Source organism: Aethalodelphis obliquidens, unplaced genomic scaffold (genome assembly GCF_003676395.1).
Source record: "Aethalodelphis obliquidens isolate GAN/ISIS:26980383/991018 unplaced genomic scaffold, ASM367639v1 scaffold70, whole genome shotgun sequence".
In the NCBI taxonomy this organism is placed as follows: Eukaryota; Metazoa; Chordata; class Mammalia; order Artiodactyla; family Delphinidae; genus Aethalodelphis; species Aethalodelphis obliquidens.
The window spans coordinates 5,231,227-5,247,853 of NW_020838014.1; the positions used below are offsets into that span (position 1 = coordinate 5,231,227).

At 46.1% G+C, this 16,627-nt stretch overlaps 1 protein-coding gene across 1 annotated transcript in view; it reads left to right on the plus strand.

Annotated features, from left to right (window-relative positions):
- Positions 1–14,099, plus strand: part of CD101 (CD101 molecule) — a 34,523-nt gene extending 20,424 nt beyond the window's left edge. The window contains exons 7-9 of the mRNA XM_027090959.1: positions 1,807–2,217; positions 5,042–5,437; positions 13,118–14,099. Of these exons, the coding sequence (XP_026946760.1) occupies positions 1,807–2,217; positions 5,042–5,437; positions 13,118–13,353 (1,043 nt within the window). The 3' untranslated portion in view covers positions 13,354–14,099. The remainder of the gene's footprint in view (positions 1–1,806; positions 2,218–5,041; positions 5,438–13,117) is intronic.
- Positions 14,100–16,627: the final 2,528 nt, after the last annotated feature.

Here is a 16,627-nt window from a genome sequence, read left to right on the forward strand (position 1 = left end):
TCTCATTCTCTTTTGCAGAATCCTCCTCCTTCACTGACTCATCCCTTTGGGTTTCATCCTCAACTTCCTCTCTTCTCATTCTGTACACTGTCCCAAAGTGGGCTTATTCCTACCCAGGGATTCAGGCTATATACTGACAAATCCCAAATTCATTATCTTGAAATACTTCTCTTCTGATCTCCAGACTCATCAATGCAATTGCCTCTAAGACATGTCTACACTCAATATGTCAAAACATAAATACACCATTATTATCCCTCCAAAGCTACTCCTCTGACGATGTTCTCCATGTTCCCACCATCCATCGGTGATCCAAGCAGGAAACCTGAGTCATCCACTACTCCTCCACGTCTACCTCATGTCCAAACTCCCATTACATGGCAAGGTCCTTTACCATCTGATACATTTATGTCTTTCCTGCATCATCTCTTTCCACTTTCCATCTTGAATTTGAGCTCCAGCCACAGTGAACTACTGGAAGTTCCTCACATACTCTATGCTCTCTCTCATTTTTAGTCTTTGTTCAAGTTGCTTCTTTTGCATGGAATTCCTTAACCCCTTCTCCATCAGATTAATTCCTATTAACCCTTAAGACGTAGCTTAGAGATATCTCCTCCAGGAAGCCTCCCCTCACTCCCATATTTGGGTTAGACAGTCCTGCTGTGTGCTCTGACAGCCACTTCTGCATACCTCTGTCCCCCCTGGGTGACACAATCCTATAATCTCTAAGCCTCTGTCCTGTACTAGTCTCTTCCTCTAAGCAGAGACTGAGGGGAGGGATCCACAGAGCCTGGAATAGTCTGGCACATAATATAGTACATGCTTAATAAATGTTTGTTGAAGGAAGAGTAAAGGGACCTACTGGGAGCATCAATAAGCAGCCACAAAAGTAGAACTGGTGACGTCAGCAAGAAGATAAGCATAAGATTTGGAAGCCAGGCTTTACCGTTCATCTTTCTGACAAAGCAGGAAAGCTCTGGGTTAAAGGATAGTTGACTCCATAGCCGTACAATGTTTCCACAGTCGAGTGGCTGCAAAGAAACGCACAGGTGTAATAGCCCACGTACAACTTCCTCTTGTTTACCCATGTTTGCCGGCAGATACAATTAGACTTAGGCAAACTGTGGATCTAGGAGTATCTGGATAGTGAACACACAGACAAAGCATTAATAGGGCCACTTTCTCTCAATTTGATTTATGAAATGCTATAGAAGAGAAGATGTCGGTGCCAAAATACTGAAGCATTTTCTTTTCTTTTCTTTTATACTGGAGTATAGTTGATAAACAATGTTGTGTCAGTTTCAGGTGTACAGCAAAGTGATTCAGTTATACATATACATGTACGTGTCTATTCTTTTCCCATTTAGGTTATTACAGAATGTTGAGCAGAGTTCCCTGTGCTATACAGTAGGTCCTTGTTGGTTATCTAATACTGAAGCATTTTCATGTGGAAGAGATTGGCTTTTCTGCATAACACTTCCTCCCTGCCCCACACTCCCTATCCCACGCCTCTGGGGCAGGGGTAGAATTAGGACCAGTGGATGGAAGTTATGGAGAAGTCAAATTCAACTTGATATCAGAAAGAGTCCTCTGGTGGCAGCATGTCCAAAGGTGGAATGGGTGCTTTGTCAGTTAGTGAGTTGTTCAAAGGCTGAATGAGCAGTTAGTGGGGCTGCTGACGAGGGAATTCACACATTTGATGGGTGTAGGAGGTATGGCCCTAGTTGACCTCCAATGTCCCTTCTACTTTAAAGTTCTATTTTCTAGCAAAGTAACAAAAGTAATGGTCCCATTCTTTTAATTTAGAGAGCAAGCTGAAAGTGAATTCAAGTAGTCAAGTCCAAGAGATCTCCATCAACTCCAACACAGACATAGAGTGTAACATCCTGTGCCAATCCACTGGAAACCTTCAGTTGGCTGTTACTTGGTACTTCTCTGCCACGTCCACTAATGCACCCTGGCTGAGGATCCTGGAAATGGACCGAACCCACGTAGTAAAATACGGGGATGAATTTCAGACCGCATGGAGAAAACAAAAATTCCACGCCGAGAAAGTTTCCCAAGACTTGTTTCAGCTACACATTCTGAACGTGGAAGACAGCGATCAGGGCAAATATCGCTGCGCTGTGGAGGAATGGCTCTGGTCTACAAATGGCACTTGGCACAAGCTTGGAGAAAAGACATCAGGTCTAACAGAATTGAAACTCAGGCCCACAGGTAAACCTTGCAAGTATATTCTCACTCATCTTTCTGTAGAATTGCCGTCTTCTCTTGGGCAGCTGTTCTATGGAGTGATTAGATGAAGGTAAAAATATGACCTACAGTCATAGGAATAGTGCCCACCTGCACAGTGACTGCAGGACTGGATAGCCCACCAGAGCAGGCGGGGGTCCCTTTGAGTCAAGCTGAGATTTGGAGAAGCTTAGATGGGAGCAAGATCCCTTTGATTGGTTTGCTTCTCAGCCTGACAGGCTGGTCTATGCAGCGACCCAGGGTATCGTATCTCCAGCTCTCTGTAAAACAAGCTGTGTCACTCCAGTGGGGCTCTACTGTAATTTGGCAGAAAGAGAGTAATACAAAGCATATTTCTCCCACTGTGAACAGAAACTGTCCAACTCTATAGGGATGTATGGAGAGACTGCTGTTCAACGTTTGGCTGCCTAAACATAAGGCAAATAGAAGTAGTCAACTGCTGGAATGGCTTACTGAGGGCATCTCCTCCTCCTCAGGAGATCTTTAAAAATGAAATAGAGGGCTTCCCTGGTGGCGCAGTGGTTGAGAGTCCGCCTACCAATGCAGGGGACGCGGGTTCGTGCCCCGGTCCGGGAGGATCCCACATGCCGCGGAGCGGCTGGGCCCGTGAGCCATGGCCGCTGAGCCTGCGCGTCCGGAGCCTGTGCTCCGCAACGGGAGAGGCCACAACAGTGAGAGGCCCGTGTACCGAAAAAAAAGAAAAAAAGAAATAGAAGTTCCATTCATTTGCATTAGTCTAAGAGTGCCGTGGTCTAAATGTGGGCAGGGTTGATTAGATCTGTCAGCATTAGTTAGGTCACCTCCAATGTTGATTAAAATTAAATGAACCTCACAGCTAAGGTTTGGGAGCTGGCCAAGATCCAAAAGCACGATGCAAATAAGTTAATCTAGTTTGGCACTGAAAATTCTATTTTCAATGTAACATCAAAAAATAAGATTATAATGAACATTGCTATGTGTTAGGCAATTAGGAATCCAGAGATAAATAAGGCAGAGCCTTAAGGAGCTCGCAGTCGGCTGGGAGCAGCAGGGGCAAAGTAACAGCTGAGCGTGAGGGTCTCTTCCTGCCGCTCTGGCCACCCTTCTCCATGCCCTTCCTCTCCCTGCTCAATGCAGGTGTTCATCAGGGATACCTGAGACCATTTTTCTTCTCTCTGTGCCTTTCAAAACCTCTTAAATCCCACCTTGGCGGTACCAACTACCACCTTCAGTGAAACAGCTCTAAGATTTTATGCTTAGCCCCCATCTCCTGAGCTCCAGGCCTTTCTACCCATCTGTTTGTTGCACATTTCTACTTGGTTGACCCAGAGAGCCTCACATTCAGCATATCCCAAATCATCCTTATGTCCCAAATCATCATGATGGTGTTTATCATCTTGGCCATCCCACAAGGCTTATGGCCACTCCATTCTCCATCTGGGTGGCTGGCATCCCTTTCTCCCAGTTGTCCAAGCTGAATCTTGACAGTGTGTGCCCACCCCTTTAAGAAGTGCACACCATTTCTTAGCTCAAGCCAGCGCTTCCCATTCAGAAACGTGGGACCAGTGCTGTTCAATCTTTTAGTCTATCAAGAAATGCCTAAAATCTTTTTTTGGTGACGTCACTCATTTTGGAATGTCCATAATGAATTCAAATTCTTTTAAAATACTGAAGATGTCAAATAAAACATATTTGTGGGCTGTGTGTGGCTGGCTGGGAGTAGCTAGCTGTGTACCCTGGTGTAGGAAGTAAGTTAAGGAAGAGGCCCCAGGGAAAGATACTGAGAAGGATTCGTAAGAATTGTAGGAGGGATGCTTTCTCTGAAATCAAAAGAGGAGAGGATATCAGAAGAAAATGGATTTCAGTGACAGAAACTGCAGAGAAGACAAAAAAGACTGGAAGGTCTCTTGAGCTGGGAAATCGGGCCTTTTCTGGGGACCTCGGCCAGAGCCTAGAGATGAGATTGGAAAGCTGATGGCAATGAAGTAGGGAGTAACTTGAGGTGAGGAAGCAGAAGCAGTACCATGTAAACTAATATTTCACATGCTTCTCTATAAAGGGAAAGAGAGAGTAAAGATGGTAGCTAAAAAAGAATGTAGGATCAGACAAAGATGTTCTTTTAAAGATAGATCAATAAATATGTTTGCAGTAGAGTTGAAAATTTAGTGCATACTATAATTTATTTTGTGTGTGATTACTCTAGCGTTCCAAGTCCTCACCTGTGAGTTAAAAGGGGAACATTTTAAAAAAGTAAATGTCAAAATCTGTTTAAAACTTAGTCTAATCCAATAATGTAAATAGTCTCCTTGAGTGATATTCTAACACATGTATGAAAATGCTCAGTCTCTTGGGTAACCTCCTCTTTCCCTGCGTCTAATACCTGAGGTGATATCCAGTGTATGGGAGGAGGGTAATTTGCAAAAACAAAAAGGGGTAGTGATGGAACATGGGACTTGAGGGGCGGGCTGGAAGTTTCGAACGGCCTTTCTGGGAAGCAGAAGGGAGAGCTGAGCCGGGAGAAGTAAAAGCAGCAGGGCAGAACATCCGGCAAAGCTGGGTGGTTTTCAGTGTCAGGTCCAGCAGGCAAGAGGCAGACTGATGAAGGGAAGTGGCTGGTTTGATTCATAGCAGAGAATGTTCTGGCACATATGGAAGAAGGATAAGGGTCAAGGAAAAGTGTTAAAGATGAAGGACCTGATATCTAAAAATTATAAGATGGCATCCCTTCAATGAGAAGTAGACTTTTCAGAGGAGGTGTCCAATCTAAGATCTGGGTTCTTCTTGAACTTACCGCCATTTTATTTCCTAGGAAGTAAGGTACGCATCTCCAAAGTGTCCGGGACAAAAAATGCCTCCGAGCACAGCGAGGTGGCCATCCGCTGCAGCCTGGAGAGTGCGGGCAGCCCAGCCTCCCTGTTCTCTGTGATGTGGTACTGGAACAGAGAAAATTCTGGAAATAAAATGCTGGTGCACCTGCAGCATGACGGCTTCCTGGAGTATGGCGAAGAGGGGCTCAGGAGGCGCCTGCACTGTTACCGTTCATCCCCTGCAGACTTTGTCCTGATGATACATCGAGTGGAGATGGAGGATGCTGGAATGTACTGGTGCAGGGTGGCAGAGTGGCAGCTACACGGCAACCCAAGCAAGTGGGTCAGCCAAGCATCAGACGAGTCACAGCGTGTGGTGCTCACGGTGCTGCCTTCAGGTAACTCGCGGTTCATCTGCCATGGCTTGCGGTCAGGAGAATCTTTGTCTCCCCTCCTATGCTTTCCCACCCAGCTATGTTTTGCTTCTTTTCAGACTGAAAACAATTTACAGATTCCCGAAAGAAAATGACTTCGCCATTTCTCTCAACAGTAACTCAGTTTGGGCAGACAAGTTTACCTGAGGTTTTGGCATAGACGTTTAAATGTCAAGGGCATCTGACCTCCTCCCCCACTTTCCCTCTTAAACAAAAAAGCCATCAACATTGTATCCCTTTAAATAACCAAATAATGTTGGAGGCAGACATCCTTACCTCTTGGCTAAGTCTCCAATCTCAGAAGGCTGACCTGTGGTGGGAGTGAGGTGAGCAATAGGGACATGGTGACTTTGTGTTTGATCTGGTTGAACCAAAATCAGCTATATCTAGATGCTCCCTGAGTCAAAACAAACCCAACCAAAAAAAAGGCTTTCTCAACGAATAAGCGGCAAGCTTCTTATTGATGTGTTCAACAAACTATCGGAGTTTTGGTCGTGATAGTCATTGGGTGTGCCTCTCCTGACTGCACCTTGAAAGTCATCAAGGGAGGAAGTGTGTCCCACAGAACTTGTTTACAGGCTCTGGCAAAAAGACAGCTGCTTGAAGACCGTTGGCCAAAGGGTGACCCTTCTCTGTGTGGGAAGGTCAACTTATCCTGCTTTAGGAGGTGTGTAGAACAAGAGGTCGTGAAGGAGGAGAGGGCTTCCTTCCAGCCAGTGCGATGCCAAGCATGTAACAGGCATTCATTAAGCAAAAATTCCTCCAGCCAGACCAGTAAATCTTCCCAGGTGACTAAGGAGCCAGTAGATGTTGTAGCCTGCTCATCCTCTGAGCCATTTCTTTCTGGTGGGGTTTAAGGATAAGGCGAGAGGTGAGCTATAGGTTAAACTTACAGTGAGAGAGGGTCACTGGAGAGGCAGAGGTGTGGTCTTTGTGCCCCATCCCAGGAAGAGTAGAAAGGATTAATAAAGATAACATCCCTACAGCACCAGCTAGCTTTGGGGACAGTCTGTAGGAGGGAAAGAGGGCTACTGAGAACGGATGGTACCTTCTCAGAGTTGGGACAGTTGCATCCAAGCCCCAGCAAGGCTTCTAGAGTGGAAGTCAGAGTTATCTAACTTGTTCGCTGGGGTCCATCATTCTCGTCCCCTGACTACTCTTCAGCAGGATTCTTCTCCCAAGTATCCAGGCAGGATTTATCTTCCTATCAGCTTTTCTTCCATTCCAACAATTAGAGGAAGTCCCCACCCTGAGCACATTCCATACATGTTTTCCCACTGGAATTCCTAGGCTCTGTAGATTCAGCCGTTTATGCAGTAGAATAAATAGATAATAACTGTAAAAAGTGTATATTCTGTGGCTAAAAAGCACATCTCCTCTGAGACAGGTGGGATCGTTCAAAGCATATATATACTGTTCATCTTTGTGGAATTCTTATAAAACAGCTGTAAAGTTTTTAAAAAGATCAACTCTGGAAAGAAAATGTTACAGACTGAATGGTCTTTGTATTCTTCACAACTGAAGGAGCTGGAAAGCCTGTGCCTTGAGAACCTGAGGGTTTTCATTATAAGTACAGTTAAGTGTTCCCAAGTAAATCTGTATGATATAGCATCTCACTTCTTCTGCCTGGCTGTTCCTTTCTGGTAGTTGGGAAGGCAGTGTGGGTGATGAAAAATCCCAGGGTTTGGAATCAGACAAGCCGAGTCTCAAATTGCAGCTCTATCACCTCCCTACTAGCTATGAAGTCATACCCTGGTTACTCAGCTTTCTCATAAAATGAGGATTATGGTACAAATGCATATGAGGTATCTAGCATAGTCCCTGGCGTACTCTAAGTGCTCAACAAACGTTACCTCCTTCTCCCCTTATAACTCCAAACACGCTAGCGACGCACACACACACACACACACACACCTACCTATGTATATATCTATTTATGATGATAAAATATTTTAATTTCTTCAATAAATAACTATATGAGGTTCTGAGGATACACAAAAAATATATTACGGAATCTGTTCCCACAGAGCTGAGTCTGGTGGGGAAGTAAAGTCCAACATGATACGTGTCATGAAAGAAATAGTCTCAGGATACTAAGGAAGGAGCAGAGGCAGGGCTGGGATGAAGAGCTGGGTTGGGAGGAGATCTGGAAAGGTTCCCCAGAGTATGGGGCCTATAAAAAGGAAGGCACATGTTTTGGGAAAAGGAAAGTATATGCTAGATGATCAGAGAAACTGTGGTAGGATGGCAAGAGAGGAGGCTAGTGGGATGGAACGGGTACAGATGTCAAGTGGGTCTTTTGTATGGAGCTAGGGAAGATAAGCTTTCTCTTGGAAGTTACAGAGTGTCATTGAACAAGTTCAGGCAGGAGAGTGACACATCAGATTTGCATTTTAGAAAGCTCTTCCTGGGAACAGTGTTAAAAATGAATTGAAAGGAAGGTAGGCACAGAGAAGGGAGAACTATTTGAAATTGATTGTAGGGACCCAGGTGAGACAAGATGAAGGCCTGAATTAAGGCAGTGCCTGTGAGGGCTGAGAGAAAGACAGGCATTCTGCATTCCGTATTAGGAGATGGGGTCTTCAGGATTTAGAGGCTGATTAGGTGTATGTGGATGGTGAATGAGCAGAAGAAGAGAATCAAGGATGAATACCAGGCTTCTGGCCTGAGGTGGATAGTGGGGACAGTCACTAAATGAGGTAATGTAGGAGAAAGGACTAAAGGGGAAGATGAGTTCAATTTTGAATAAGTTGGACTGGAATTGAGTTTGGAGTACCGGTGAGTCATCTAGGGAGATCTGTCCAATAAATTTCAGGATCTCCAAATGAGATCTCTACCAGAGTTATAGATTAGAAATCATCAGCTTATGGCCTATAATGATGCCCAAGGATGGATCCCTGAGATACACTGCTGTTTCTCGGGGGACTGCAGAAGAGGAACCTGTGAAGGAGAGTGGAAAGAGTAGCCTAGAGGTAGGAGGAGAACCAGGGTATGGTGGTATCACAGACACCAAAGGCAGGAGGGATCAAGAGTCGGGAGAGCCGACAGACTCGACTAGTGCAAAGAGGCCAATTAAGACCCAAACAGGAAAATATCCATCGGGTTTAACAATATAGGGCAGTTACAGAAAAATAGTGAGAAAAGTCAGACTGCAGGGAGAAAGTGGGCGCATCAAATCCAGTTCATGCTTTCAAGAGCTTTGATGTAAACGGAAAGAGAGAAGACAAGAGCAAATGGCAAGAGGTGCAGTGAAGCTTTGCTTTGTTTTGTTTTGGTTTGAAGATGGTAGGGACTTGAGCACTGTTACATCTAGAGAGAAAAGAGCCAGTAGAGAGGAAGAAGAGGAAGATTAGAAGAGAATGGATATGACTGACAGTCCAACATCTTTTTTTCTTTTGCGGTACGCGGGCCTCTCACTGCTGTGGCCTCTCCCATTGCGGAGCACAGGCTCGAGACGCACAGGCTCAGCGGCCATGGCTCACGGGCCCAGCCGCTCCGCGGCATGTGGGATCCTCCCGGACCGGGGCACGAACCCGCGTCCCCTGCATCGGCAGGCGGACTCTCAACCACTGTGCCACCAGGGAAGCCCAGTCCAACATCTTGAGTGAACTTATACCACCTCCTGATTGGAATGCTCCTTCCTGGTACCTGTCCCAGATCCACACCTACTAATCGTTCACCAACCAACTGAACTGCCACTTTCTCGGTGACTTAGCTTATTTTCTTAGTCATCCCACCTGTTTAACATCCATCATCAGTGCCACACAATACCTTCTGAGAAGGCAAAGACTGAATGTCTTGTTCTCAGCACTAGCACAGTGCTGGGCACAGAAACTCAAATACTGAATCCGTGTAGCTGCCCTCCTGGCCAGGACCAGCCTGTGTATGAATAAAGTCCAGTTGAAATACAATAGGCTACCAACTCTCACTTCTCAAATGGTTTTCTACCACCTTTATTTGGCACTTCTGGGTTGGGTTAGTTTAGGACTACTTGATAGAACTGTGAAGCATATAGATCCTGTGAAGGCAGAAAAGTTGAGAGGTATTTCCCTGGTGGAACGCACCTTGCATTTTTCCTCTCCATCTTACTTCCTTAGCTGTGACGAAGCCAAAGCGGGGGCTACAGCTCCTTGAGTCTTTTTGTATCTCATTCTAGAGAATTCTCTGTGATTAATAGGCAAGGCTGTAAAGTTTTCTGGGGACTGGATTATTTGTAATAGAATGGTATTTGTCACTATTTCCCAGCTTTTGGGGGGTAAGGATATATTTAGAAAGTGGATTCTCAAAGGAGATATGCCCCTATCACACTGATGTTTCTGGAGAGAACATGCTATTTTATCAACGCTACCCCAGTGCTTCCAACAAGGCCTGGCACATAGCGCTCGGTTCAACAAATGCTTGATGAAAAATGAGCAAGCGACTCTTCAATGGAGTTGAAACTGATGCTGTAAGGGGCTCACTTACTCTGGGATGCGCTTGTATCAGGTTACCTAATCCTGCTTTCAGTTCTTGGCAGGAGCCACCCCTCCCACACGGCCACACCTGGCACGTCAGCTGCCCAAGTCTGGGGTTGGGGGCGCGTTGGTAGCCCCCTCATCCTCCTCCACCTTTCTTCTCCTAAAGTCGGTATTTCTGGGGTAATATCGGAAAGGAATGCTCCTCACGACGTGTTTGGCTGGGGGTAGAAGCAAGTTACAAACTAAACCTTGTGATGCAGTGTTCTCATTATACTTCTGGCTCTTCCTTACAGACCTTGTACTTGGAGCACTGAGCACTTACTCAGATTGCTTCAAAATGCCAAACCTTAATGGTTTTGAATGTCACTAATGCTGATCCAGATACGGGTGAGAGGCAGATGGTGGGAATGGTGACTGTGGGATCCAGAGCAAACACCGCCCTCCCAGGAGAGGTAATTTAGAAGCACTGACAGTTTCTAGCTGTTGGCCAATTCGGCACTGCGAAGGGCGCACTTTGTCGTCCTTGGATGGCAGATTGCTCGAAGCCCAGCCCCATTTAGATAGTCAAGCCCTCTGGCAGTCCCTTCACACGGAAGGTTAGAGTCTCAGTGGCAGAAAATCCAAGCGCCAGGTTTCTTTCCACCTTCTGTGTGCCGGCCCCATCCCCCCCAACATCACACCACCATCCTAGCAATGGTGACCCATGGGTGCCGCGGACTCTTACCTCCCGGTTCTCTGCCTCTCATGATTGGAACAGGAAGCCAGAGTCTCCCAAGTAATCATTTGACTCTCAGCTGAATGTCACCCACCCACCCAGGGGACAGAGAGATCAGAGAGTCAAGGGAGAGACGTGGGCTGTGGAAGGACACGGCCAAGTCTGCGGTCCCTGAGTGAGGAATCATCAGGTTCAGCCCTCTTTTCTGCCTGGTCTCTTGGGAAAAAGTTGCCTATGATTTTCCTAACTTTCTTAGTAGCTTTCTAGCTGATATTTATTTCTTGCTGACTCAACAAATGTGCTAGGCACTGTTTCATGCTTTATTAAGCATTATCTCATCACAACTCTAGAAATTATTATCCTCGCTTGATTGACTAGGAAACTAATGATTAGAGAGAGAGGAAAAGTAATTTGTCCAAAGTCAATAGCAGTTAGTTGTAGAGCCAGGATTTGAACCCAGCTCTCTTTGAGACATAGTAGGTGCTCAATCCCTACTCTGCACAGGAGTAGTGTGAAGTAGCAAGGCCAGACCTCTTACCCACTCTCCAGCTCTATTCTCTTTCAGCATTTCAGTCTGTACCTCCTTCTTAACCATACGCTTTCAAATGTATTCAGGTAAGACCTGGGAGAAATATTGTAGTCAAGCCAGGGCCTTGGAGAGAAGGGTCAGGTAGGATGTGGAGAGGAGATGAGAAAGAATTCAAAATCTATCTTGATCATTGCCCACCCTTTCAAAAACAAAAACCAAATCTAGGGTGGAGAATGTAAATGAGACCAGAGAAGAACCAGGCAACAAACCCCTGTAGCTCCTTGCCAGCCCTGTTCAGAGCTGCCAGGCTAATGTTCAGTGATGGTCTTTACTCTGGGTAACATGATGACAGCTACTCCTGGGTTCCTGTGTGCGCAAATCACTCACACAATTGACTCATTCTTTAGTCTCCATTGATGACCTATGAGCAAAGTGCTGCACAAGGGGAAAAGATACGTAAGACATAGGCCCTCTCCTCCCGGAGTTTACAATGAAGGAGCTGGACACAGGTTTAGATTCTTTCTTAACCTCCCACAAAGAGATGTCCTTCAGTGTGCAAAATGTATCTGCAATGCCGAAAAAAAATGGAATTCTTGCAGCATGAGGTTGGTCGCAATGACCTCTAAACCTGTCATCTTCATCTCTAAGCGTCTGTAATCCCATGAATACTACAGCTTAACCTCTGAAGAAGAAAGTGCTTAGGTCATTACAGTTTTCCAATAAAAGCACAGCTACTATTAGCATCAGACTTTTCAGAACAGCCCTGGTTTTGAATATCCTGTCATAAATAAATGTAGTCAGAAGACTACATTTAATAGTTGGTGTCTCTTTAAGCATATGTCTTTGTGCATCGAGAGACTGAATCCCTGTCCTTTGACTAGTAACCTGAGGCACTGCTTCCTGGAGCCTGTGGCATTGGCAGTTCTCTCGCCTTTGCTTCCCTGGCTGTGTGGCCAGGAACCCCTCGGGGGCTGCTGGTGCGTGCTCTGTGTGTCCATGTGTTGATAGCACTTCCCCTCGGACTGCAGCTGCCAGATGCTTCAGCATGCCTTTATATAGTAGCCTTTGCCCATGTGGTTGCAGTGAATCCAGTTTAATTCAGATCAGCAAACGTTATCAGGCACATGTGCTAGGCACTGCAAGGACTATAGAAACAAAGGACACTGTCAGAGCTACTCAAGTAACTGTGATGACAAAGATGGTTAAAAGGGGATGAAAGAGGTCTAAACAAAGGCATGTGTGAGAAGAGGATAGAAAGAAGAGGAAAACTGCCTGAGGAGAGGTGGAAGGCTGGAGTGATGGAGAGTGAGGCCAGTAGGACCTCGAGGATACGGTGCAGTGAGCACGCCAGGTAGAGGTGATGGTAAGAGCAAGAGGGGAAAGGAGCTGAATGGGGGTGGGGGAGTGTGAGACCAGTTTGGAGATTCAGGAAGGGTTGGTGCTTCTTACTTGTAGCTGCTGTTGTTCTTATCAGGACAGTGCAGAGCATGCGTGTGCGCGTGCGCGTGCGTGTGTGTCTGTGTGTGTTTTCAGAAGCAGCAGTGGGAATAACTCAGTTAAAAATTCAGGACCGGCAACAGAGTTGGGAACGAGGGTTGAATTATAGATATCTTTTCTGAGGAAAGAAGATTAAAGGAGAGGTTTTCTTTTCTGTTTTGTTTTTCTTTCTGGCTGTTCGTTTTAAGTAGGTCATGGGAACCTCTGGTGGTTGGAAATTGTTGGGTGAGGGGGAGTCAGGCTGGACCCGGCCATCCTGGAGCTCTCTTCTCCCAGCTCCCTTCCCTTTGCTCCTCGCATGTGATTTAAGGGGCACACTGCCATTTGGCCCCGTTATTCTTACATATATTTTCCTGTAACAATAAATCCCAGAAGTGTTTATAACTGATGAGTACAAATAAGCTGGAGACTAATTATTCTCTTCATTTTCTTCCTTTTTGTTGCAGAGCCCACGTTTCCTTCCAGGATCTGCTCGTCAGCACCTTTACTCTATTTCCTCTTCATCTGCCCCTTCCTTATGCTCATCCTTCTGTTCATTTCCCTCCTCTGCCTGTACTGCAAGGCCAGGAAGTTGTCAACTCTGAGCCTAAGCATACAGAAAGAAAAGGCCCTCTGGGTGGACCTGAAAAGGGCTGGAAGCAGGGCCGCACACAGATTGGAAGAGGACGGTGAAGACAGTTGAATCCCGAGAGGCGCCTGCAGCCCTGTGGAAAGAGTGCGGACTTTGAAACTGGACTGACCAGGAGAGGAGTGCCCCCTGCCTCTGTCCTCCTCTGAGTCTGCGGCCTGGGGCGAGGTACCTAGGACTCAGAGGGAACATTTATTGAGCGCGTATGTGGTGCCAGAAACCGTTAAGTGTTTCTTCACGTGTCACCTCATCTACCCATCGCATCCCCCACAGGAGCTAGGTGACTCCGTTACACCGTCTTCCGCTTGCCACACCTCACAGGGCTTAGGTTCTGCGTCCATAGATCTGTAAGGAGAGGAGTACCTCCCTCACGCAGCTGCTGGGGATTAAATGAGATCCCACGGCAGAGCCCAGGGCGATGCTCCCCTCTCTTATGTCACTGATTCCCTGGACAACACTCAGTGTTGGAGCCACACACTGGCTCCAGGTAACCTTTTGCCTCCAGATAAGACACGTAGGAAAGGACCTGATGCCAGCAAGGAAACGGGGTTGGGACTATGCCCTTCATTCACATCAAATTTGCCTCCCAATCAGACTGTGGCTTCCTTCAAGGCAGAAATCCCATTTTCTCCTCCACTCCATCTCCATCCCATCTATAAATGCCACTGACGAGCAAGCTCTGCATAGTAGGTGCTTCATCAGTATCGGTTCTTTAGTGAAAGGATAAGGTATTTTGTAGCCAGACTTTCTTTCCTTTTTTTTTTTTCTTTCTTTTCTCCATAAGACTTATTAAGTCATTGCTAAGGAAAAACTTTTTTTTTTTTTTTTGCAGTACACGGGCCTCTCACTGTTGTGGCCCCTCCCGTTGCGGAGCACAGGCTCCAGACGCGCAGGCTCAGCGGCCGTGGCTCACGGGCCCAGCCGCTCCACGGCATGTGGGATCTTCCCAGACCGGGGCACGAACCCGTGTCCCCTGCAACGGCAGGCGGACTCTCAACCACTGCACCACCAGGGAAGCCCAGGAAAAACTTTTTAAAAAAATTTTGCAACAGTGCTCCAGTCAGCTCCCCAAGGCCTCATATCTCCTTTTCCTCCCCACACCCAAAGTTCCATCTGGCTCCTGGCTATTCTTAGCCAAAGCCTTGACCTGACAGCACCAGGTAGCAGGAAAGGTGGCTGCGTCAGTTATCTGAGGGCAGAGGAGTTAACAGTGCCACTGTCCCGTCCTGCTCCGGCAGGGGCTAGGAGTTCAGGGGGAATAGTAATTTAGCATCCTCTATTCTTAGCCAGGAAAAGTCAGGAGGAGGGGCATGGGGAGTGTCATGGCCGAAGGCTTCCAACCACTGTCCCCTAGGAGATAACAACTGTCCCCACTGGGCCTGGGGTCCCCTCACCTTTGTTTCAAAAGCAGCTTAGGCCCTGTTGTAGCCAGAATTGGAAATCAATCAGTGCCACCTAACAGACTTGAGAAAACACATCTATTTATTATCTATGTGATCAACAGGGTTGCTTTAACACTCATTAATTTGCATTTCCAAGGCTAGCAATTTATTTTTAATTATTTTATCAGGCACACACGTCCTCTCCAAACATAATGAGTTCCTTTGCAAGGGGATTTTTGGTGGCTATGAGAACTCGCACCGCAGGCCTATGGGTTCCTTGATTTCATCTCCCTTTGTAGCCTCATTTGAAATACTCCAAATGTCTTTTTAAACAGGTCAGAGCATTTATTTCTTCTCTCTCAGGTAAGGGAGCAAATTTTTCCAAAAGCAAAGCTAATGTTAAGATTTCTGAACATTGAAGTGTGATGCTCCCCCCACCCCCGCCGTTATTTCCAGAAACCCGTATTTTAATTGAATATTGAAAGGAAAGAGAATGGGATTGAGCCCCATCAGAGAATCAGAATAGATCCTGGTGCTGCCCCCATTTCAGGTACTCTTACCCCCAACCACTGTTCTCCCTCCTTGCCTGGATACTGCCTTTCAGCTCTCAGCTCAAACACCAGTTTGTCACATTTGAATTCAGCACAGAGACTGCACAGACCAGACACTCAAATATCCGACTGCCCCACCCAGAGCAGAGCATGGGAATGATTACTGCCCAGTGAGCACCTCCTGGGTATCGAGCACTGGGGTAGGTGCGTGGGATCCAGTGGTGACTCAAGCAGACTCCACCCTGCTCCCCTGGGACTATCACCTAGTTTTTTCTGGATGTTCTGTTTTCATTAATGGGAACTAGATAGAGCACGTTGGATTTTCTAGGAAGTCACACCACACCATTTGGCTTATAGTAGTTTTCAGGTAACTGAAACCCCAGCGTCTTCTTTCTACCTTTCTGAACTTCTTTAGAATAAAATTTGTTTTCATCCAATTCAGCAGGCATTTTTTACGTGAAACCTCTTCTCTCTCCAGTTATGCCCTTGGTCATTTTAGTTTTTCAGTCTTAACAGAGAAGTTTACTTTTACTCATTGATTTCAGCTTTTCTATTCTATGTCACCACCTTGTTTTATTTTCAGCTTCTTGTGTTAGTAAATCCTCCCTGGCAACAGGACAAACCTCTGTTTCAGGAGTTGGCTACCTGTAGCCCACAGGCCAAATGTGGCCCACTACCTGTTTTTTAAAATGCAATTTGTTGGAACACAGGCACTCCCGTTTGTCTAGATATTATCTATGGCTACTGTCATGATATAATGGCTGAGTTGAGTAGTTGGCACGATAGACTCTATGACCTGCAAAACCTAAAATGTTTACTATCTGGCCCTTCATGGAAAAAGTTTGCCACTCCCTGCTCTCTTTCAGTGGCTAATGTTATGTCAGTTTTAGCCATGAATTATGTTCCTGGGAAACTTGATTTGAGGTGTTATATCTGTATCTGTTGTATATCTGACGACTTTAATAAATGATCTTAGGCTCTCCGGATTGGTGTCTAGTCCAAGCAGTTCTGACGCATGAATCCTCTCTACCACACTCCAACTAACGATGAGAAACTCATCAGCCCGAGGCATTCCACACCATCAGGTTGAGTTGCAGGACAAGATGACACAAAGAGGAGTAAGGCATGACTACACTCCTTTCATTATTTTCAGTCTATTGAGATGCATGGATAGGAACAACTGATTTATGGCAGAAGATGAATGCAGTTGGTAGAAGGTCACGTGCCCTAATAGTTTCTCACGATGGTACAGGAGTTATTATTCATCCCAGAGTTTCACGGCATCTCCGTGCAAAAGGGGCTGGTATTCCTTTCCTGCAGGTAAGAAATTGAAGCTCAGAGAGGTTGGGTTTATCCAGGATCACTCCACCATAGGCAAAAGAGTAAGAGCTCAAA